General features: G+C 44.0%; 1 protein-coding gene across 11 annotated transcripts in view; it reads left to right on the forward strand.

Annotated features, from left to right (window-relative positions):
* nrcama (neuronal cell adhesion molecule a) overlaps nucleotides 1-24,286 on the forward strand; it is a 57,959-nt gene that overhangs the window by 23,576 nt on the left and 10,097 nt on the right. For 4 of the 11 annotated variants that reach the window (XM_037121875.1, XM_037121879.1, XM_037121880.1 and 1 more), the window contains exons 2-17: nucleotides 3,876-3,926; nucleotides 17,144-17,306; nucleotides 17,794-17,811; nucleotides 18,201-18,306; nucleotides 18,632-18,825; nucleotides 19,008-19,130; nucleotides 19,319-19,489; nucleotides 21,299-21,410; nucleotides 21,684-21,868; nucleotides 22,339-22,470; nucleotides 22,650-22,793; nucleotides 22,873-22,984; nucleotides 23,111-23,277; nucleotides 23,389-23,536; nucleotides 23,628-23,752; nucleotides 23,977-24,006. In XM_037121875.1, the coding sequence (XP_036977770.1) occupies nucleotides 17,213-17,306; nucleotides 17,794-17,811; nucleotides 18,201-18,306; nucleotides 18,632-18,825; nucleotides 19,008-19,130; nucleotides 19,319-19,489; nucleotides 21,299-21,410; nucleotides 21,684-21,868; nucleotides 22,339-22,470; nucleotides 22,650-22,793; nucleotides 22,873-22,984; nucleotides 23,111-23,277; nucleotides 23,389-23,536; nucleotides 23,628-23,752; nucleotides 23,977-24,006 (1,861 nt within the window). In that variant the 5' untranslated portion in view covers nucleotides 3,876-3,926; nucleotides 17,144-17,212. The remainder of the gene's footprint in view (nucleotides 1-3,875; nucleotides 3,927-17,143; nucleotides 17,307-17,793; nucleotides 17,812-18,200; nucleotides 18,307-18,631; nucleotides 18,826-19,007; nucleotides 19,131-19,318; nucleotides 19,490-21,298; nucleotides 21,411-21,683; nucleotides 21,869-22,338; nucleotides 22,471-22,649; nucleotides 22,794-22,872; nucleotides 22,985-23,110; nucleotides 23,278-23,388; nucleotides 23,537-23,627; nucleotides 23,753-23,976; nucleotides 24,007-24,286) is intronic. The other 7 variants (XM_037121878.1, XM_037121883.1, XM_037121884.1 and 4 more) reach the window with 3 other exon arrangements.

The following is a 24,286-nucleotide window of genomic DNA, read 5'->3' on the forward strand; positions in this document are numbered from 1 at the left end:
GGGGAGGTGATAGAGGGGTTGTTTTAATTTCTTTGCGTGTGTGTGTTATTGGCGTTTTGGAGTCCGGCGAATGTAAAAGTGGGCGTGGAGGCCAGGCAGTCGTGGCGCGTGTTAAGTGTTTTTTGGGGGGTGTGGCAGCTGCTTCAATCACTGATTACTGAGGCCCCTCAGTCTGGGGGATTATGACACACACACACACACACACACACACACACACACACACACACACACACACACACACATTTCTATTCATGCCTAGGGTCAGTTATTCTATCACAGTCGGCAAAATCCACCCCTCCACCGCCCCCCTCTATCTCGTATACACCAAAACATCCACATGCAGGTTTCCCAGTAGATCCATAAACCCAGTCAGCTAATTGAAACATGACAGGAGGTAGTAAATCAGAGTGGCACTGCACCAGGCTCAGATACAGCGATCACACTGTAGTTGGTACGAGGACATTCAGAGAAATGCTGGCCTTCATCTCAAGGGAATGTTTTTAAATATTCACACAGCTTGGATTTCACATTCACGCTGTTGTCACAGGGCTATTTTAGTTCCTTACTGAAGATGTGAACGAATCGGATCTATTTTTTGCTTCACGCAGTTCTTCTGAAGGGTCCTCACGCAGATTCAAAACGTTTTTATTATAATATGCTGCGGAGTACTTTAAAATACAAATACGTTCCTCATGCGTCCTAGCGCAGAAAAGAAGGGTGGCAATAAATGTTGCAGTGTTCTACACTTAGACCTACATACGTCTATATATTCATCAAAATGTAATGAAATATGTGAAAAGCTCACATATTTAAGACTTGATTTCCAGACCTCCGTTGAGAAAAGACTGTGCTTGAATAGATCAGATTTTGTCAGGGAGAGCAGAATGAGGTCACATCATTTCAGTGGTAGAACTGATGTCTGCATAAAATTTTACAGATGTGTAATTTAATGTTTCTCAAAGAAAAAGTTTGATATTTTGTCAAACACCGTCTTTTGCTTTCTTGACAAGAGTTATGTTAGAGGATTCATCCCACTCTCACGTCTGTCCGTTTAATAGGAAGTTAGTACCAGCAGCCAGTTAGCCTAAATAGCTTAGCATGAGGACTTAAAATAGGGGAAAACTAGAGCTAGCCTGGCTCTGCTGAAAGGAAACAAAATCAGCCTTTTAAGCTCAATAATGAACACATTACACAAAGAAGTGTAAAATACAGCTGCTTGTGTATTTTTGTTTGACTTCGAAGTGTGTTTTCATCACCATTAGCATGTGAGGAAACTAGTTGAGATTCTTTTGTACAGTACATTAACTAAACGAGTTGTGGTTACCCCCGTTTACAGTCTTTATTCAAAGATAGCGAACCATCTTGTAGCTTGTGGTTTAATGTTTGACTTCCTGAAGTGTTTCCGTCACTGTTGGCTTGCTAGGCACCCAGCAAAGACTCTTCAATTAATCCAGTACACCCCCCCCCCCGAAACACATTTTCACACATTTTCTACATCACATTAACCAAAAAAGACGTGTTAATAAGTACGCTTTGGACTTGCAGGTACCTGAATTTAGCTTTGGACTGAGCTAAGGCTAGCTTCCCTCCTGTTTCCTGTCTTTATTCAAAGCTAAGATAATCGTCCTTTCCCCGTAGACTGTAAAATGGTGTCAATCTAATTGTGTAACTCTCAGCAAGAAAGCAAAAATAAGCATTTTCCCAAAACGCTGCGGTACATGGTCAGGTGGTCTGCTAGCCTTCCTTCTCCTCTCTCCCTCCATCTTTTTCTACTTTGTCTCTGTGTCCCTCTCCACCCCCCTCGCGCTCTGATGATGAAGCGTTTTTAGATTCGCCCGTTAATAATGCATGTTTCCGATTCCCACTCGGCCTTCATTTTTTTCATGTGCTCTCCCTCTCTCTCTCTCTCTCTCTCTCTCTCTCTCAACACTCTTTCTCACATCGCCCTCGCTCTGCCTCTCCTGCCGGGGCTTTTCTGATGTCTCGGTGCGTTCCTGTCTCTGTTCGTTAACATCTGCCTCTTCTTTTTTTTCCTCTCTCTCTCTCTCTCTCCCTCTTTCTCTCTCTCTCTCTCTTCCTCTCTCACCCCGTCTGCATCCGTCTCTTGGTCTCAGCTCGGTTCAGTTCAATTTGTTTCAGTTCAGCTGAGATGAGATCAATGCAGCTCGGTTCAGTCCGGGTGACAAATTCATTCAATTGAACTCGGTACATGTCAAGTATTTCAATCAATAGATGTGCGGATGTTCTCTCCTTTTTTCCTGTTCGTCTCTCTTTTTTTCCATCTCTCTACTGGTCACAACTTGGGGTTGGGTTGGGTTGGGCCCTTTGGCGTCTCTCCAATCTCTCCCTCTCATGCCATGTGACAGCAGATACTCGCCACGTCATCGCGGGGAGTTCAAAGACCCCTTTCTCATCATTTCACATCATCCAGCGAGTTCAAACAGCTCGACCTGAGCTTATTAATGGACACTCGCATAATCCAGTGTCTCTTTCCCCTGAGCTAACTGCAGCATTAATGGCTCCACGTCCAAACAGGCCGGCGTTCTTTGTCCGTCACATTTGTTTTGCTAATGTGAGATGAATGGAGGAGTCTCTCCGGAGATTATGATAATGCATTCACGGTCACGCAGGGAAGCGTGTTTGCAGGAGGCAGGGGGCACCGCGTGTGTGTCAATGGGTAACCTTTCATTTGTGCGTGTCCCCCGCTGGAGGTAAAAGTAATAAAAATGACTGGAGACATTTTGGTTATTGATTGAAGGCCTTGTGTTCGGCAAGACACACTCATTTGCTGGGGATTCCCTGGAGAGCTGGGAGGCTGTGCACATGTATGCATGGTGCGCTGTGCGTGTGACACTGGCCTGTATTGATGAATAAATTCAAGTGTGTTCCTTTTTTCCAATTATATTTTATTAAAGGGCAACTCCACAAATTGTATACATTAAAGTGTGTTTATAGGTCTTGTTGAGCGCGACTACATGCCTGAAAAAAGTAGTATAAAGCCTTTTTTTCTGGCTCCATGTAATCTGAAAAACTGGCTCAAGTGGTGTCACTCAGTGGCTAAGTTGCATTGTGGGTAATGTGGTTTCGAAAGTAGTCAGTTGGTCTAGCATTTCTTACCGATAACTCTGTTGGACTCATTATAGGCAGTTCATAAACCAATTATCAAATCGATAGAGCAGAACCCGATGTATTGCCCACAATGCAACTTTGCCCCTGAGTGACGTCACTGGAGGCAATTTATCAAATTAAAATGCAGCTTCTTCTGGAGCCACAAAAGGCTTTATACTACCTCTTTTTCACATATGCAGAAAACTCTTAACCGAGACGTGCCACACACTATAATGTGTAAAATGGATGGGGTTAGCCTTTAACTGCTTTTGGCTTTAATCTGAGAGTAGGTCTTTTTTCTTTTTATTTCTATTATTTTTGTGAACTAAGGACTTCTAAATTGAAAGTTTTCCAGGCTCCAAACTATTATTTCTATACTGTTGTACAGGTCCACATACTTTTTTAATTTAGTTGCACTGAACAATACATTGTAATTAGAATTTTTTGACATACGTTTGGTGAAATTAAACATTGTTTGAGCCCATAGTAGCACTTAACTGCTTGTTCCTGTCTTTCCATCTTACCTAATGCTGATTGGACACTGATGCAAATTTGCATGATTGTGAGCCGTGCAGTGCTTTGACTAAGCAGGCTATTTCTTTTCCAAATGAGTTGTTATGAAAACAACAGCACTCTATAATATCACGGGCGGTAGCTTTGTGATTGTTTATTTATACTGTCTATTGGCACAGGTGTGCGTGGATTTAGAACTCGTTAGTCCAATGAGGAGGGATCTCCCTAATTTTTCCTCATTCCTATTGTTGCAGGTTTGAACTACTTCCTGAAGACAGTCAGTGACTCAGATTTAATCCTCGCAGGTAAGTCACATATTTCAGCTTTACCATTGTATCCTGTATTCTGGTGTTCCTTTGATGTTGCTAAACTGTTGCGCTGATTGTAATTGGATCTCACCAGCACTGCACTGCTGTGCATGCAGTACAAAGAGCTCACCAATCACATTCAGTGACAACAATAACTCTGTCTTTGTGATTTGCATTCACTCACACATCATGCCTCTGGAGCTGGTTATTCCCCGCTGCCACATGCTGTGACGTTGAATCAGCTCCACCCTTCAACAGCCCGCCCTCGTCTTGCTCCGGTTTTTGCCGATGGTGTGTCTAGTCGCGTGCATTTTGTCACAGGGACATGGGCTGCGCAGGAGCATGGATTCATATATGCACTACATTGTATGAACGTCCATTGTTCTCTATAGTGTGACTGTCGCCGACAGCGCCTGTATTTTTCCTGTAAATCGTGGCTATACTGTCAATGAGAAAGGTCAGTTAGCATGGTGGGAAAGTGCTGAGTGTTGAGGCACATCTCCCAGCTGGCAGTGACTGATTTATAACCTTTGCGGTCTTGGCGGTGCCCTCAATACATCTGCAGATTATACTCTAAACCGGCAAGGCACAGTGGCTTGAAGCTATGGCAGCCTCCTCGTGGCTGAGATTAAAGTGTGTTGTTTAGGTCTGTTTTGTGGCTAGGTGGGCGATAAGTTCAGTCAAAATAAGAACAGCACTGCTGCAAAAAGAAAAGAACACACAAGGAAAATGAGATAAGCTCTAGCGTGACATGGCATCTGGTTGGGCTTTAAGATCAGTCCCTCGTTCAGATAACCAGCCGGTAGGAGTCATGCATCTTTTGGAATACAATCAAATCTAAACGTGCAGAAAGCCCTCCGGCTACATGTAGAATAAACACCCAAAGTGTCCACACACACACAGACACACACGCACACGAGGAGAGGTGAGAAGACGACACGACTCACCTGTTATGTGTTTGAACTCTGTTTGGATGGAAAAACAGGAGCCACATGTCCTGGCATCAGCACCAGCTCACCTGCTGCTAAACACACAAGCAGAGAGGAGGGAAACAGTGCGCGGATGACGTTTAACACAGTCAGACGAACAATGTTGGGATAACTGACATTTGAATGTATTATTACTATCTTGAGGAAAATATCGTGATATGGCTTCAGTGTTATCTTTTCATTGTTTTGAAGGATGCAATGCAGGACAGTGATGTGATTTTTCTTAACTCACCTTAACTTAATACGTGCCTTTACCCACTTAGTCCTTAATATCCTCATTTCTTATGATGATTGATCAAAAATCTGTATCAAGGTTTTGATTTTATCATGTTAGCTAAAATGTCTTAAAATGCCCAAAAGAAAGTGAGAAATAATTCCTGCATCTATATCTGGATCCGCACAAAAAGTTAATGGGGTCTATTCTGGAGCGATACCCATCCTACGTCCAAGTTTCGCAGAAATCCGTTGAGTAGTTTTTGTGTGATCCTGGTCACAAACCAACCAACTAGCAAACAAACAGACAGATGGACATGGTTGAAAACATAACCTCCGTGACGGAGATAGAGGTTGGCTTTGCAAATGTTTCAAAATGAACGAACTGCACTTGTCACTGAATGTAAACATAAGTTTTGTTTGTTAACAAGGAAACTCCACAGAGCCCCTTTAATGAACACGGCCAACAGGGCTAGCGCTACACATCTTACTGCATCTACCTTGTGGAAAAACCCGTCAAACATATTTGTCTACAGGGAGCAATGTCTTGGTAAGCAGAGCAGGCGCTGCAGCAGAGTATTACATAACCAACACTACAATGTTTCCACCTCCCATTACTATCATTGTTACGTGAATAGCCCTGTGAGAGCACTTAACTGTATTACTCTGATCCATAATTTTAACTGTGAGTCATTATCACAGCAGTTTATGGAAAAGTGGTTTTGTATTCAGTTGTTGTATCTCCTCTCCCTGTCTTTGGCCTCCTACAGCCTTCCCCTCTCCTCCTCCGTCCCTCTCTATATGAGTAATCCTGATGAACAGATGGGTGGAGGAGAAAAAAAAAATGGGCACGCCAGGTTGCTGCGCTGCTATAACACCGTCAATCAGTCCCCTCCCCCCTCTCTCACCTCCTACCCCTTTCCCATCCCATCATGCCCTTTTCTTTTCTGCCTGCTCATTTCAGTCTGCTCTCCCTCACGCCGCCTCTCCTCAGTCCTTATGTTGGCTTTTCTAGCCCTGAGGGTGTTGTCGGTCAGTCCAGCGGTCAGAGACCAGTTTTGACACTCACACATGATAAAAGCTTTACGTTATTTAGGCCTAAAACCAGCTCTAAGAATAGCAGCATCATCAGAGAGTCAGTGAACCGACTACAATCAAGGCCGTCCAAGATTGATCAGGTCTGATAAATAAAGAAAACACATATATGAACCTCGGCTGTAAAAGGCACAACAGTTTGTCCCTGAAGGACATGCTAACACATGCACTCTCATACAAATCTTTAAAGACCCCAACAGTAACTCACGTAGCAAGGCCACATGCATCTACCCTCTCATCAATACCTTTTACCTCCTCGATAGCACCCAGGAATACCAATGAGACTTGGCTTGTTTACAAGCCCAGCTGGATTTATGTGGTGCTACTGTCACAGTGTCACACAGTGTTAGAAATGAGCGTTGACTATTGATTATAGGTGCTTTTGGTCCAACATGCACGTGTGCTTCTTTTCAAACACACTTTTTTCACACTCAGTTCAGGTTTGATGTTAAAGGACGATGCTGCTAGTTTTGCATGGCTTAGCCCATTAGCTCCAAGTTGTCTGTGTCGTACATGGCTGCTGAACAACTGCTGTCTCAAACGTGCTGCATTACATTTTAATCTGCCAAGAATTTAGATTATTATGTACATTTATTTGAAAGTGAAGGTGGGGAAGGACAAACAATTTAATTGATTTAATTGACTGATTAAATATTTGAGTTTCAAATCAAATCAAAAACATGAACAGAATGAATGGCTGGTTTACATGACTTCCCCTCCTGGGAAAGGATAGAATCAATATTCATTCCCGGGTCAACTGACTCCGCAGTAGTCAGGGATGTTTATTGGCCCCATCACTAATCAGCTATGATGGAAACATAACACCTGGGTAGACACGTTCATTTTCAACCCATCTTCCCTCACAGTGCTGTGGACCGCTCCGAATTCCCGGATGTTAGCACACACTGTAAACAGGTTTCCATCTGTTTTCTTTCAAGCAGTGTTCTAGAAGATATATAAAACTAATCAACATAACATCTTCAATGGCCTTAATGTCAGTCCCTGATTCATGTCGGCTCCACTCGTGGTACAGAGATGAAAATAAAAAAAGCTAGATGTCTCACTCCTTAGCTCCCTCTAACAACAGCTCTGGAAAAAACACACTGTCTAATTCAGAGTGTTATTGATGAAAACCCTTTTAAAATGTGTTTCTTAATTGGACGCAGTCTGATGAGGTATATGATCTAGTGCAGGGGTCACCAACATGGTGCCCACAGGCACCAGGTAGCCCCCAAGAACCACATGAGTAGCCTGTTCTAAAAATGAAAACTGAATATTGATATCAACTGTTTCCCACCTTGTTAAGTCATTGTTGATAATCATTGTGAGAAATCATTATCATGATCAGTGTCTTCACATAGATGAGCATCATTAATCATTAATAATCATATATAACTAAAGGCAAACTGAGCAAATGTGTTATTTCAGAAGAGTGTATCAAACTGTTAGCCCTTCGTATGACACAGTACCCATGAAGTAGCTCTCAGTTTCAAAAAGGTTGGTGACCCCTGATCTAGTGCGTTTTGCTGCTCCTTTTATTTAACAGTGCGTTTGTGACATTGAACACAACATGCCAGGAAAAAAACATTTTTATTAACAATGGGAAAGGAGTCAATCGGCCATTTTTGCGCTTGAATTTTGGCGTTAAAATGCTAAAAGATTCTAACGGACAGAGGTTTGATGTAAAGCTGACTGAAGTGATTCCCCTTTGTTGTCTGTAGCAGGTTGATAAAGTTGAATTTGACATGATTTATAAAAAATGCATCGATGCAACCAATAAGCTGTCACTCCCATACATCCACTAGAGAGAATGTGCTGTAGACCATAAACATCAGATTCTCTTGTTAGATAGCAAGATGTATTTTTTTCAGAATATTGTTTGGCTTCCGGTCTCCATTTCCCTTCATTGTTCGTCAGTTTGATTTCATATACAAAATACAAATGCTCACACACATAAACACACAAATAGATCCACACACACATGTGGTAGAGCCAGCGTGGCCCTCTGCTCCGGCTGAGCCCAAGGCTTTTGATGAGATGACCTTAGACAGGCGAGACATGCACTCACAAGCGCACACACACACACACACACACACACACACACACACGGGCACACACCCAACACCCAAGCAAGTCCCCCCTCCCCCCAGTCAGCCGGCAAACCGGTCCATACGCCTGGCAAAATGTGTGCAATTGTCCAAATATCACAGTGCTGTAATTGGATGTCAGATGAAGCGAACTGAAATGGCTGCCGTCAGTAATGACTTTTGATGAGTTACACATGGATGAATCCGGTTGTTTATGAGCAATTATCATTTATCAAAGCGGTTATAGTTTAAGCCAGCGCTGTTGATTCAACAGAACCAACATTAACATACTAAATGATTCTTTTTTTGGGAGAAATTCTGTTTTTAAAAATAAGTAAACACAATTGTAGTGCTCTTTTCTTTTTTAAGCTTTTTGTCAAAGCGTGGTTTTCTTTTTGCTTTTTTTTTGTTTTTCTCACAAGATGGCATGCGTGTCGACAGTCCTGGCAGCGGATGTGGCGCCTTCTGAGGTGTTCCCATTTCTTCATCTCTTGTGCCTGAATGTGCCTGAAGCAACGCTATTAAGATTCAGTTTTATGGAAAGGAAAGGCCGCTCACAGTCCCTTCATAGGAAAAAGAAAAATGGGGAAAAGGAAATGACAATGAGGTACTCCTTCCTTGTAATCATCAGGCTGTGTGTGTCAGGCTTTTAAGAGTGCTTGGTGATAGATTGGACTTGGGTTGTAACTGGTTCTGGGGGGGCTGGGGGTCAGCATATCTCCACTTTGACTTTTCCACTTCTTTTCCACTTTTACCGCTTCTGTTGTAAAAGTATGCCTGCCCATTCCAGCTTGAAATGGCAGTTATTCATGGGGAGTAACAATTCGAAGTGATTGCTGGCAGCTGGCTGCATCACATAAATCACACTTTAGTGGGAAAGTTGAGTCACTTTACGCTGAACTAGAGGCTCTAAGACTGACTGTCGTTCGTCTCAGCAAAGTGCCCATTCCCACCTAATGGATGCTTCGCTGCACAGATGCAAAACTTACATTTCAGGCTTATGGTGGTTGATGATGCCACAAAATGACATTCACATACACAGATCAGTGCAAATCCTTCGGTCAACTTATAAAACCTTATCTAAACAATAAACAATTGCACTCAAAAAACGACTAAAGAGACACAAGATACATGTGTTTCTGCGGCATCTTGTTATTTGTGTCCCTCAGCAAAAGCCACCGTCTTCTCTTTCACTGCACATAATCCCGGAGCTAAAGTGGACAAACATAACGTGATAAGAGAGGAGCCAATCCAGTGAAATTTGTGTTTTAAGTAGGGGCTGAACCAAAGCTCTTAAGCTTCCACTGTTGCCATGGTAATTGGCGTCCAAATCAGTATCCAAAGGAAGGAGACGCTGAGTCGGATGCATCAAGAAAAGAGGCGAAAAACGTGAGAAACGGCGCTCCTCCTTGGCGTTAGTCGGTGGTCGAAAAAAAACCTGAGCCTTTGAAATCCAGCCAAGAAGCGTCTCTGTGGGGCGGAGACAGCGGCTCATGTCTTCCCTGCTGTCCTTGTCCCTCATTATACTCACAATAACGGAGAGTATTTAGGTAAATAATGACTCTAAGGTTGGTAGCGGTTGATAGAAGGTTGAATGTGTGTGCCAGGCCCTTCCCCCATTCATTGTGATTTCTCATGGAGTCTACAAAGCCCCAGAAAAATGGTATCAACCCTAGTTTGTAGTACTTCTAGCACCAAACACACGTCACACTCCGAGTTCTAAAACAGCATTTGAATGACAACTGCCTTGCTATCATTACTGCACTACTGTATAAGAACTGTGCCCAGCTGAACTGTGGCCGCATCTTTGACTGCCGGAGGTGTCACCTTGTGCCCTGGATCAGCCCCCTGCCATTTCAGCGTTATCCCGGCGGTAAACAACATGAAGGACAATAGCCCCCGCGGGGTGGTTGTCGAGGTGCGGACGGGATGGCGTGCGGACGGCGCATGCTGACCATCAGCACTTCACAAAGCCTCAGAGAAAAGCAGGCGCTGGGGGGGATTCTGCGGATGGTGCTAGAACAACTGACCCCAAAAAGGAAAGGCCCTGTGTGTATGTGAGTGTGTGAGAGTGTGTGTGTGTGTGTGTGTGTGTGTGTGTACATGCAAAAAGAGGCTGAGATAAGTTGTGTTGATTAGGTGGCTGTGTGCAATCCGGTTTGGGGACTATTGGAGACAAAGAGGCTGCCAGTTCTGTCCTTTCACTGCACAGAAGTGGTGTTAGCGCAGTCAAAAGCTCCTCTTACAACAACTCCCAACGCGGCGGACGGCTTCCGATGAAGTCAGCGGTCAAAGCGCGCGGCTCTCTGAAATTAAGCTGATGTGACCTGTGACCAGAGCGCTGCTGGTTCCTGTCCCAGGGTCAGGATTAGGGGTATCTTGAGAAAGAAAACTGGCAGAGGTGGTCTTGACTGCTTGTAACCCTGAAGTACAAGAAAAGGTCATATTTTCATCATTGCCATGTGTTGATGTGTTATTAAAGTGGTCCTTGATGTGTGGCCCTTCCTTGGTAAAAAAAAAAAAAAAAAAAGGAATCAACCATAAAAAACAGATCGGGTGACATTTTTGTCCTGCTGTGTAAACATTTCCCAGGAATTCAAACCACCCGTATCACAAAAATGCCATTGCATCATCTTCTCTACGAGTTATTGTCTTGTCTACTGTACTCACCTCTGCATTTCCTGGTGTCAAGTACTCGTTTAACTCTACAACACCTTGTGTAGCTTCACCTTAGCTTAAGAGTGAATGCTTTTATTCCCATCCCTCATGTTGAGTCTCACCTTACCTCCCAAAGTGAGGAGAGTGTAACACCATCCGCCCATTGTCTGCGGCACAAATGTGCTTTTCGTAAATAATACTTAACGCAGTAAAAAGATAGGAAAAGGGCATGAATAGTGGCCCATCTATCAAAGCAGATTATTGAGGCAGGGCTACCTCTTGTTTCCCTTTTTTTTTTTTTTTTTTAATAGAAATGTTAAGTCGTGGTTTTGCCCCGAAGAAATAGGGCCATTTTCTCACCTTACAATGGGCTTTGTTGGGCGGCGGAGCGGCTGCTTGACGGGGGGGGGGTTGTCAAGGGAAGTCAGAAGTTATATGTGAAGTTATCAGATTGACGGATACTGAAACAGGGACTGAGAGCAGGTTGGAGTTTCATACTTAGAGAGGACTGGTATGGTAGCGTGTCTTTGTGTCTCTCTTGGTGTCCAGTACATCTCAGTCTGGTGCCCGCTGGCATTGATTTACAGTTTGTGTCTCTTCTCCACAGACGCTGGAAGTGGCTTTTTTTTGTGTGTGTGCTGCCACCAGCCTTGGCCTGTGTCCTTTAAAGCAGCTATATCTTATCTATATCGACATATGGGTGGATGCAGATGCTAAACGTGATTAGCTCACGGAAGTATCACTGGATTTAACAGATTAACAGTTCCACAGAGCTTTATCGTTCATCATAAAACATCAAAACGACTACCTTCAAGGAACTGCTTAATGTTTTTTTACTACATGCAGGGGTGGGTTGAAGTTATCCTTTAACCACACTTAATTAAAGAGAAGGCACGGACAGAAACACAGTAAGCACCTATGTTTCACCCATGATTACAGGATCTGTCGTCGAAATATGCAATAAGTCCTGAAGCTGTCACCTCGGGAGTCGGTTGGGGGCCATTCAGCATCAGCGCAAGTTCGCTGTTTACCTCCATCCTTCCTGTCCTCCAGGATGTGTTCAGGGTCAGGGAGTTTGGCCTTTTGTTTCAACCGCCGGTTCCATTTCAGTTGAGTTTAGTCACAGCTTTGAGGGATGTTTAAGTTCAGCCTGCGCTCTCAAATGTCAGCAGTGAAGCGGCGGTGGCGGCGGCCTCACATTTTAGGCTGCACTTCGCCTCGCTGAGTTTGTGGGAAGTCTCGTGGCTCACGGCTCCCCATATTCTAGTGACCTGGTTACTGCGCAGTTCAGTGTCGTCGTCTGGTTGCCGTGCTAAGACGCCCCGGCCTCGCGAAGAAATTGAAAATGTTAAATGTAATCTGACAACAGCTCTCCCACACAGCGATGTGGTGTTTATGTCCAAATAGTGGCGTGTCTGTGTACTGAGCTACAGATGAGAGAACAAGCCCATCTAGTCCGTTCTGGCTGAAAGCGGTCTGACTCAGTCCATCATCTCCGAAATATCTCCGTCACCGCGATCTGATGTGACCGCAGATGACTGTGTTTTCATCCCGCCCACCCCCCCTTTCCGATTCTCTTCCTGCCGTCCCTATCCCTCCCTCGCTCATCTGTCTAGTCAGCCTGTCATGCCTCAGCGTCTCTCAGTGTGACTGAAGGCTGTGGAGTGACCAACTTAGCGCGTTGCTTCAGGGTCTGCAAACCGAGAGGGAGGAAGGCTGTTGGGTTTGTGTCAGCAGGCTTCACGTCACTCTTTTGTTGTTGAGAAGTGTTTGTCCTGGTTATGTTTTCTAGTATGCAATAAAGTCCTTTTACATCCGTTATAATGACTTCCATCATATACTGAAGATGCCTTGTGACTGGTGTAATCCAGAGTCCAAAGTAAGAGCTCAGCACAGATGGCTGACGGCACACGTCTGTAGTCGCCGTTTTTAGATGAACTCTCTCACAAGTCAGGGTTACCGAAATGCCAAAAACAACGTCCAAGGCTAACAAAATGAGAGAGGAATCAAGCTTTTCTTAGCAAGAAAGCAAGTGAGCTTAGCTTAACAACTTTTTCTGCACTTTTAACAGCCACCAAATCATTTTTAGCAACCAATTTTTGCAGTTTCTTGTTTATTGTTGTATCTGTCCAAGTTAAGCATCCACTGAACACAGCAGATGAGGATGAATTTCAGCTATTTTAGATATAAAAAAAGATAACTAAACTACACAAATGAGACCTAAATTAGCAATTTCAGCTCAATGAGCAGTCTACAATGTGCTCGTGGGCTTGTTTTCAGGAAGGGATGACAGTGACAAAGAGGAAGGAAGACAGGAAGTGAAAGACACAAAGAGGATATGGTGATCAAGATGGAAAGGCAGAGCTGGACTTTTTGACCTTTCAGGCTCCGACCGCTGAGTCAGAGAGGAGAGAGGAGGATGAGAGATGACCTGCCCACCAGCCAGAGTCGTCACACTCATCCCCCTTTCTGTTTGACGTCATCGTTTTTGTCTGTGGCCCGTGAGAAAATTAAGAATAGGAAATATCTATGCTTCTTCTTTGGGTAACACTGCCATAAGAGGAATGTTTTCCACCAGGCAGCACAGAACAGCCTCGCGGTAATGCCTTCAACTGTGCAAAATTCACTCAACAGGCTTCAAACACGCATCTGACCATCCAACAAACATGTGTGGAAGCGCGTTTGTCATCTTCGCTTACAAAGGTCAAAAGTTAAATGCGATGGTACAAATCAAAGGCTGCGAAGGAATTTCCAACATGAGCGTCCCAGTGATTTATTCCAGTTAATACGCTGTGACATTCCAGCTGTTGAAATATGGAGATGCTGACATTTGCACGTGGCAGCTAATTTTATGTATGTGTGTCTGTGTGTGTTTTGTGTTTGTGCTTGAGGAGTCATCTGTGTTGTCTAGTAATTTGTTTTTTCTTTTTTCATACCCCCGGGCAGTTAATCTCTATCTGAATCTCTGGGGACGTGACCCAGGTCGGACATAAAAGCAGACGGACGCGCAGAAAAAGCACAGCTGACAACATGAAGAGTTCTATTTCCATGTTGTGGGATTTATTTTTACACAATTAATTGCTTTATATATAGTATATACAGCTAACATGTAGCTAATTTGTGTTAAAGGAGTGTTTTGACATTTGATACTGTCGTATCTGTCTGTTTGATATTTAAGGCAAGTTAGCTTAGCGTGATATCAACAACAGCCCGTCTTGGTCCAACATTGACAAAATCTGCCTACCAGCTGATATCAGAGTTCATAAATTAACACTTTTTATCTCATCTGTGTAATTTGTACAGAAACATGAAGTGTAATGGTCTTAACTTTTCACTGGGAAGGAAATTCTTTGAAGTGTCTTACATTTGCTTTAAGCTTTTACAAAGCAATGACCTAAATCACGCTGCTTCCCTTAACGGGAACAGTATACAGTTTGAATTTTAACTAACACACAATTAGAATGTATTTAAATGCAACTCTCACTCTCATGCTGAAATGCTAACGGGACAAGCTAGCAAGCATTTTTACAAAGTCAGCTAACAGCCTCACTTCTGAAATTTACACAGATTGGCTCATCTGTGGTGTATGTACGATTATGCTTTACAAGCATAAAAATAGACCAGTCTTCTATTTATTTTTGATGACATCTGGGCTTTTTATGCAGAAATGTGTCATACAGTGTCAATATTTCGCTCTATAAAACTACTTTTATACAGGAATTAAGTCCGACTAGCTTTCACTTCGGGGCTTATGGCTTATGATGTTGCTTATGATAAAACCTGAAACCTTTGAATTCTAACAGAGCATTACAGATCAAACACAGAATTTGACATTTAGTTCCACTGACACGCCTTCATTGGTTTTGGCATGTTTGGAAACATGTCAAGTCGATTGTAAAGCAGTGAAGCATTTCAAATTCTCAGTGAAATACTTCAAGATGTATGTTATCTTAAGTTGTAAACTATTTTTACATATGCGTGACAACATGTTAAAAAGACAATGTTGCCTAAGTATTTTTTTGTTGCCTCAAATATTCAGTTTATCATCTTCCTTAAAGCTACAGAATAGTCGGGCCCTGTTCTAAAGGAGAACCGCAGAGACGTAATTGATGCAACATTTCATTGTTCACACTCTTCCCTCAAGCCACAGAATTTCTCTTCCCCTCCCATGTTCTTCCTTGAATGTCCTCCTCGATTTGACCCATTTGCACGTTCTATTCAGCAAATTCCGTCATCCATCTCCCCTTTTTCTTTTTTGCCACTCGTTACCTTTTAGACAAAAGTCCCACTTATAAGCAGCCCTGCCAGGTGAATGGGCTCCACTGTCTCTCTGGGAGAAAATGGCCTGGGGTTCAGCACGGCTTCATGTTGCTGTGTGTGTGTGGGGGGGAGGCCATTTCTGCTGCAGCAGCATGGGGCATTATTGTAATTAATCTGAAGATAGGTCATTACATTTGCATGATATGGCACTGCCTTTTTTCACAACCAGATTAGAAGATTTAGCATGCGTGGCCTGCATCTAGTGCACTGAGTGTTGCTCTCTGTTGTCTTCCCTCGTGATTAACTCGCCAGAGTGATATCCAATAGGACGTGTCGGCGTAATTAGCTGTGTCCTGGGGTTGTGTTAGCTCACACACTCAGCACAGCTAGCTCAGCTGGATAAAATGTGACACACTCCTTTCTGTGTGTGTGTTCATTACCGTACTCTCCCCTATATGTCACTGGACATGCTTCCTCACCAGCGCAGTAGAGATGTAACAGGCTTGACTCCAACAATAAGCTTCACCTTCAGATGCCTTGTCTGTGTACGTGTGTGTGTGTGTGTGTGTGTGTGTGTGTGTGTGTGTGTGTGTGTGTGTGTGTGTGTGTGTGTGTGTGTGTGTGCTGTACATGTGTATCCACACGTGTTGTGTGTCAATATATGTGCATAGATAGTCATGAATAATGAAGATGACAGGACGGACCGAGCCTCTTACCTGACGGCAGCTGCTCCATCTCAGGATCCATCTCGTTACTCTTTTGGCTACTTTGATCCAACCAGCTCGCGCAGATGACAAGAAATGCCAGTTTTAACAAATCATTCAGCACAGCGCAAGGGAATGACTCCAGTTTGAATAATGTGGCGGTTCATCGAAGAATTTTGAATAAAATAAGCGTTAATAATGGTGGAGCTGGAATGTTGTGGACATTTATTGTTCATTCATCAAACACAGTACATGAAGGGGGGTATCTCGATGCCGCTGGTGCAGCGATATAACTCCGATTTGCTAATAAAGCAATGACGGCTAATGCTCGTGTGACAAACAAAACTGGAAGACAGGACGTGAAAGAGAAAACACACACACACACACACACTCACACACACACACACACACACACACACGATTCCCTGCTCCCAGCAGTGCAGTTTATGAGAGCCCCTTAATGCCAACGTGCTCGCGTTATGGAAGACGCAATGGCAGCTAGTTAGCGCTCGTGGGCCTGCAGTCATGTGCATGACACACTGACAGGGAAGGATGCAGTCACCGATGTGGCGCGTTTGTGCATGCATGTGCCAATCCAGCGCTTGGCTATATCTGATTGTTCCAGCCGAGTGCACTCACATGCCATATGTTTACAGGCTGACACGTGGCCAGCAGGGGGCATCTCAGCGGAGCACGTTGGGTCTTGTCGCAATCCATGGTTATCTTGTCTCGAGAGCACAGTTAGCTCTGAATGCTATCTTGAATTGCCAGAGAAGGTAAACAATGGCGTGTACAACTGACAAGAGCAGGGTGGATACTTACAGTGTTTAAGTTACGGGGGCTGAAATCAAGTTTGTTTTGACTTTTCCTCCTGATAAAGTCGGCAGGACGATTGCAATGCAACGGACGAGCCACTTGTCACCCGCGACATGCACGCCCTTGTTTGGATGTCGAGCTTGTGAGAGAAGGATAAAGTTTTCCATTGTGTACATACGTATTTCATTTTAATGGAGTAATCTTATATACATCCCACATTCTAAGACTTCTCTGCGTACGTGGGTTTGAGCACATTTATCATTTTGGAAACGTGCTCAAGACCCATTTTGATCATCGCATAGTCAAAATAAACCCACGGAAACGTAACATTTTGGTGACCCATGTCGTAATCCTTTCTTATTTATGTTTTTTGTGTTTGTTCCTCTCTGTAGAGTGGATCCAGACTTTGTCACCACCCCGATTGTGCCGTTGAATTTGGACAGGAGGTTTTCACCCAAACCATGGACAGGAACAGGAAGTGGGTGCCGGGCTTCGGGCCTGCGCTATTGATACTCTTGAGTCACGTGACCTCAGCGCTCGAAGTGCCTCTGGATCGTAAGTGCTGTCCTCATCAGTGTCACATTTTATCATCAAATAAAAAGAGAATCATAATTCTGTCCTAAATCCTTTCATATTTTTTGGGAAACAATGAAGAAGTAGCTGCAGATTGAGCTGCAGTTTACTGGATCTCTTGTGTTTCAGCTTTGCATGTTTCAGCATGGAATCAAGTTTTCAGTTTTCAGTCAAGAAATGCAATACAGTCTCTGGAAAAACTGTTATCTTTTTTATCACACATCCTGTGTGATATTTCGATGTTTTCATCTACTTTTCTTGCATAGTTTGCACCTGCCAGATTAAACTGAAGCTAAAGAGGCATTCACAAGAAGGGGGGGGCGACTCCTCGGCAGGCTCATACGATGCTTTAAAAGTACCTGAACCTGCAGCTCTTTCACGTGAACCTGTGCTTTACTCCTTGCAAAAACTAACACCTTTCCTCAATATTCTATCACTGTGGTGCGGTGTGTGACGCTGGACAAAAAAGCTAAAGTACTGGAAGGATGTAAGTTGCCGCGAACACTGCTGTGACTTCTAGAGTTTTTGTTTTGTTTGTTTTGCTTTTAAACCCCTTATTTTAATATGATTTTGTGTGGATTCTAGAAATGTTAGACGTGCATGCGGTTATATCAACACTGTCAGTGTGTGTAGTGACTTGCTTGTTTTGGAGTGGTTGATTGTTAGTCCACTTCCTTGGTAAGTTGTTATCGGATCAGATGGCTTGTCGTGGCTTTTGTTTGCGGCTCCGTGCAGTGTTACACTCGACTGTCGAGTCTGACTGAACGCTTGCTGCATGTTGCCTGCACATCCTCGATTCTATAACCCCCTCCACGTGTCCATGGTTGCATGTCATTGTACGCCTCTGAACTATGCTTTTAATTCATGTGTCTCCAGTGCCCCAACCCCCCACCATAACGCAACAGTCCCCGAAGGATTACATCTTTGATCCGCGGGAGAACATCGTCATCCACTGTGAGGCCAAGGGGAAGCCTCATCCCAGGTGAGATGATCGCTCCTCCCACAGTTTTTTTTTTTCCGTTCATTTTTTTATGCTTTTCTGGTTTCTGGGGGCAACTTAACCTGGAGCCGTGAGGATATATGAATCGCCGTAGCAACCGTTGTCATGAAGACCACTTGTGAAACACACCTGGCAGAGCGAATTAGACACAGTTGTTTTTCCCAGCAGCCGCTGAATCAAACTTCCTGCCACGAAATCAATGATTAGAGTCGCTCTGCATGAACGGACCACAATGCATCTTGATGACTAGAACAAACACTAGAAAATAGAGTGATGATGATGATGATGTATTTCTTGTCGGTCCTAGTTTTTCCTGGACAAGAAATGGGACCCACTTCGATGTAGAGAAAGACTCCAAAGTCCTGATGAAACCCGGCTCAGGGACTCTGGTCATTGACATCAGCGGGGAGAAGGCCGAGGCTTATGAGGGGACATACCAGTGTACGGCCCACAATGAGCACGGCACGGCTGTATCCAACAGGATTGTCATCAGACAGTCCAGTAAGACTATAGTCAATAACTTCATTTCTATTGGTTTATGTAATTTAACAGATTCTTCAAGGTTCTGCTTCCACAAAATGCTCAATCTCATCGCTTTTACTGAAAGAAATGAATGTGATCAATACCATCATGAAGCTATGGGAAGCCTGCAGTACCTTTGTTTGATGTTATGTGACTCGCAGGGTCCCCCTTGTGGTCGAAGGAGAGAAACGAGGCCATCGTGGTGCAGATGGGGGTCTCCCTGGTGCTGCAGTGCCGGCCCCCTGCAGGGCTGCCCCCTCCTGTCATCTTCTGGATGGATAACAGTGAGCCATTTGCATGTACACACACACCTGCACACGTGTTTCAAGGACATGAGAATTTCACAACCAATACAACAACGGCAGACAAACAAAGGAAAAGAAAACTGATGGAAAATAGGCCCTACTGACCCTAAATCAAATAAGCGTCTCGCTCATCAACATTTCTAACTCTTTCTTTTCCTCTTCTTCAGATTTCCAGAAGCTACCGCTGGATCAACGAGTGTCCCAGGCTCTGAACGGAGACTTGTACTTCTCGAATGTCCTCCCAGAAGACAGCAGGTCGGACTACATCTGCTACGCTCGCTTCCCTCACACACAAACCATCCAGCAGAAGCAGCCGATCTCAGTGACCGTGCTGGACAGTAAGTCGACACGTTGACACTTCGGCTAAGGATATCTCTTTCACAAAAAATGAATGTAAAAGAAATGTTTTTTAATGACATTTTACCATGAATTTGGTCTATACTCAGTCAATTCTAATACAGCAAACAATGACTTTAATTTTTAGGTGAAAATTAAAGATGATTTATGTAAGAACTGGCCTTTTAAATTCATACTCTCAACAGTTGGGGGGGAAGCATATCACCAGTATTTATTGTTATCTCTCTTAGTTAGCCATCCAGCTCCTTGGGCTATTCAGGTAAGGTTGGTGTTTACACCTTAGGACAAATGGGAGGCCCAATGCTAGCTGGTTAGCATGCTAACTCCTGTAGATATTTCTATAGCAGTCTTTGACATAACCTCAAGATTTCTTCACATTCTGCCGATAGTTTTAATTTATTTTTGAATGTCTTAAAATCAAATTTCTTACACGTTGCCCCTTAAAGGTCAGATATTTGGTCATGTAGCATCATTTAATCTTATTTTCTTAGGCTGTGTTAGCCTTAGATGGATTTTTGTGCTGTACTTAATGTTTTCTACCTCCTCCTCGCTTTTTGGAAGGCCTCTAGCTTTAATTAATGTGCAAATAGCGATGGCAATGATTTAACTGTTGTGTTATACCCATGTTTTGTGATACATTTTCACAAGCAAATGCATTGTGAAGTATTGCATTTCCTGTTTCCTGTCCTAGTCCTGCATGCTTATCACTTTCTGTTGTATTTCAGTGGAAACAATGAATGAGACTGTGGCTGCTTTATACAATATCTCTGATTTCTATAGCGGTGAGTGCTGCTGGTTTATTCCCATTCAGCCCCCATCAGTGTGAACCCAGCCCTGTTTTTCACACCCTGGCCTAACCATACCCGACATACACCTTTAACGCAACCTCAGTCCCCTCCTTTGTGACTACATTAACAAACTCGCCCTCAGGTTTCTCCCATTTTTATCCGGTTTTGTGAGGCACATCCTTATGCAAGTTAAAGTTTTAAGGATAGAGTCGGACAAACCCTAACAACGACCTGCCTGTCATGCAGGATGCAATGCTTATTACACAGCAAAAATGTCCATGATTGCCTCCGTGTGCAGGTAACATCAAATACCTAAGACGGTTTGCGCAACCTTCAGAGCATGCATCACAATAAATGTTAGCTAACTGCATCTCCCCTGGAGTGACAAACACACACACAAATTATGACTGATCTCATGATAGGCTCAATCAGGCACACCCTCAATGTTTATCCAAGATGGCGGCACACAGTATGAAGCGTTCTACACCACATTATTCTAACGTGGCGCTGCCCCTTTTCCAACTTTAGAAGTAAGGAAGGATCACTCGTTATCTATTTCCTGACCTTTTTCAGCAAAGTGACCTTAAAGATGTCTAGATCCTTCCATTAGGAACTTCAGAGGGATGTGTGTGAGATCGGTGGTCGCTATCTACCAAGAACCTCCGCGTGTTGTCATAGCAACAAACTGACGGCTACCCCTCTCCGGGAGCTTCCTCGCGCTCTCCGATTCTGAGATACAAGAGAAAAAAAAAACGTTTACTACATTGTGTTGGGTCATCACTCACTTGTTTACTATCCCCTCTATACACGTTGACAAATCACTTCATGACTCTTCATTTGATAGTCCAGGTTTCCACCACCAATTTCCTTCACGAGAATATGAACGGCCCTCGTAGCTCGTGGTTTCACCCCAGCCCCTCTGGTGTTCACAGTGTGGCAAGAGGAGCCTTCGAATCTAATTTGTCAGGCTCTGATTTGGTTGATGTGTTCTCATGCGTTCAGACAGCCCAGAGGGGGAGCACCGCCCCCGCTTCATGATGCCTCTGGGCACCAGCAGCACCAAGATGGTTCTGAGAGGGGAGACTCTGGAGCTGGAATGCATTGCTGCGGGCTTGTAAGTAGACATCTTGATGCAACTTGGACATGGCAGAAATAAGCTTTCTTGTATTATACAGCAATGTTCTTTGAAAGAGACTGTCACAATAAGTGTTTGGACTCCGATCCAGCCTGTGGCCCTTTGCTGCATGTCAATCTCCCTCTCTCTCATCCAGTTTCCCGTCTTATCTCAGCTGACCTGTCCTATGAAAAAGGCCCAAAATGATAATAATTAAAAATAATAATAGTAAGAACCAAAAACAACCAGAAAAACATGTTGTGTCTGTGACAGGCCCACTCCAGATATCTCCTGGCAGAAGGATGGAGGAGAGCTGCCGGGCGGCAGGACGACCTTTCAGAACTTCCAGAAAACGCTCAAGATTTCTGACGTGAGTGAAGCCGACGCCGGGAACTACCGCTGCACGGCCACAAACAAGCTGGGCACTGCGGACCACATCATCAAGGTCATTGTCAAAGGTATGCAGATTAATCCAGTTATATTTTTGTTTCGCTTTTGGTGGCACCCCGCGGAGCGATGTTAGTGCTCTTAGGTAGCGTTGGAATTGGAAAGTACTTTGATTTAAATTTCACAGCAAGAACTCATGTAAAGATACTCATCTTGGTTTCTTATACTGATGTGTTGGGATTCAACAAAGCTTGCAAAAACAAAAATCATGCACCAAAAGCTGCTGGAGCTTCAGTCATACTGTAGGTGTTGATTCACAGTGAGATGGGCAGTACTGGCAGCACCTATAATCACAGGGAGTGATTCGATCCAATGTTGCTATGAGGATGATATCGAGTCAACACATTTAAAATCTTACATTTACAGAGATGCAACTGTTTCTGTGTGCCTGTATCAGGTTGCTAAAGTAGGTAAACTCAGATGAATGTGAGATAAATGTCATGACTCTGTCTTTGTTTCTTTCTGTTTTTCTCGTCCACAGCGGCTCCTTTCTGGGTCAGCGCTCCCAGGAACCTGATCCTCGCCCCCAATGAGACCGGCATCCTGACCTGTCGAGTCAGCGGAGAGCCCAAACCGAAGATCACCTGGTTCGTCAATGGAGTCCGCATAGAGAGTGAGTAAAGTGACACCACGAGTCCAAAACAGAAAAGTACTATATATCACACAAACTAACATCCAAAGCGACCGACGGCAACAGAGAGTATGAATCAGTGCGCAGAGCTGTAGTGGGAATTCAACTCCCAAATCCCAGCAGTGTGGTGAAGAAACCTCCCGTCTCTCGTCTTGCAATAGATGCGCCCGAGGACCACACTCGGAAGGTGGATGACGACACTGTGATTCTCAGCAATGTGCAGTCAGGGTCCAGCGCCGTCTACCAGTGCAACGCCTCCAATGAATTTGGTTACCTGATGGCCAACGCCTTCGTCAACGTTCTCGGTGAGTTAAGATCTTTGGATATGCAGGCGAGAGGGGAAGATGCAGCGAGCGCTGATTTGGATTGTACTTCTTTCCGTAGCTGAGGCGCCAAGAGTGCTCACTCCACCCAACAGGGTGTACCAGGTCATCGCCAACAACCCCGCGTTACTTCACTGTGCCTCCTTTGGATCACCCATACCAACCATCACATGGTAATGCTGTTATTTGAAACACTGAAGGAAAATTTCAATTTGTATTTTTAAGTCTTTTTGCGTGATACGCACCATTAAAGACTGAAAAAACATCACATCATCACATCATTTGTCGTTTCCGTGCAGGTTCAAAGACAGTCAGACCAGCATTAAGAGCGGCGACCCTTATGTGATCCACGAGAACGGTACATTGGAGATCCACGTCGCCCAGCCGCTGAACAGTGGAAAGTACACCTGCATTGCCACCAACAACTTGGGGATCAAGGAGAACCACGTGTACCTGGAGGTCAAAGGTCAGACATGGATCGTGCCACAATTCAGAAGAACGAGACTGGACAAGGGGTTCAACTCTTAAACAGTTTAAAGACTATAATACGAACTCTCTTTGTCATTCCGTCTTCCAGAGCCCACCCGCATCCTCAAGCAGCCAGAGTACAAGGTGGTCCAGAGAGGCATGAGCGCCTCGTTTGAGTGTAAAGTCAAACACGACCCGTCCCTCATCCCCACCATGACCTGGCTCAAAGACAATGGAGAGCTACCCGACGATGAGAGGTGCAAACCGCTTGTTAGCCACGGCACGTAAAAACAACTGCGGTGTCACAAAAGAGAAATGCATCATCCACCTCTGATTCTCTGTCGTCAGGTTCCTGGTGGACACCGACAGTCTGACCATCAAAGACGTGACGGATGGAGATGAGGGCACCTACACCTGCGTCATGAACACCACACTGGACCAGGACTCGGCCAGCGCCATGCTGACTGTAGTCGGTGCGTTTTCGAGGGTCTTTGCACCTTTTTAGGAAATCTGAATTTTAGCAAACATAGAACTGACAATGGTTTACTTTTAAATAATAACAATGGTGGGTATTTGTTCTTATCTGATCCAGGTTAACATTACATCAGTCTTTTTTCCTGCTTTTCTGGCATTTCTACTCTCCGTCACTAACGTCTGATCTCTTCTTGTACTTTACTCTTGCTTCTCGCTGTCTCAGAGGCTACTCCTACTCCGGCTATTGTCTACGGTAAACAATGTCCACAGATCAGGATCTTTTGTAGCTTTTAGTTTATTTTATTTTGATTGCTCTTATTGCTCTCTTCATTTCATATTGTACCGCTTGTTATTATTCATTTAGTTTGATGCTGATGTTTTATTTCATTGTGAAGTTCCCACACTTGTGTTGTAAGATGTTTCACTGCACCAAATAACGTCAATGGGGTTGTTTCTTTACCTTCGATTGAATATTTTATTTTATTGTTTTATGTTTTGGACTCAAATTCTTATATATTGCACCTTTTATGCAG

This window comes from Acanthopagrus latus, chromosome 14 (genome assembly GCF_904848185.1).
Source record: "Acanthopagrus latus isolate v.2019 chromosome 14, fAcaLat1.1, whole genome shotgun sequence".
NCBI lineage: Eukaryota > Metazoa > Chordata > Actinopteri > Spariformes > Sparidae > Acanthopagrus > Acanthopagrus latus.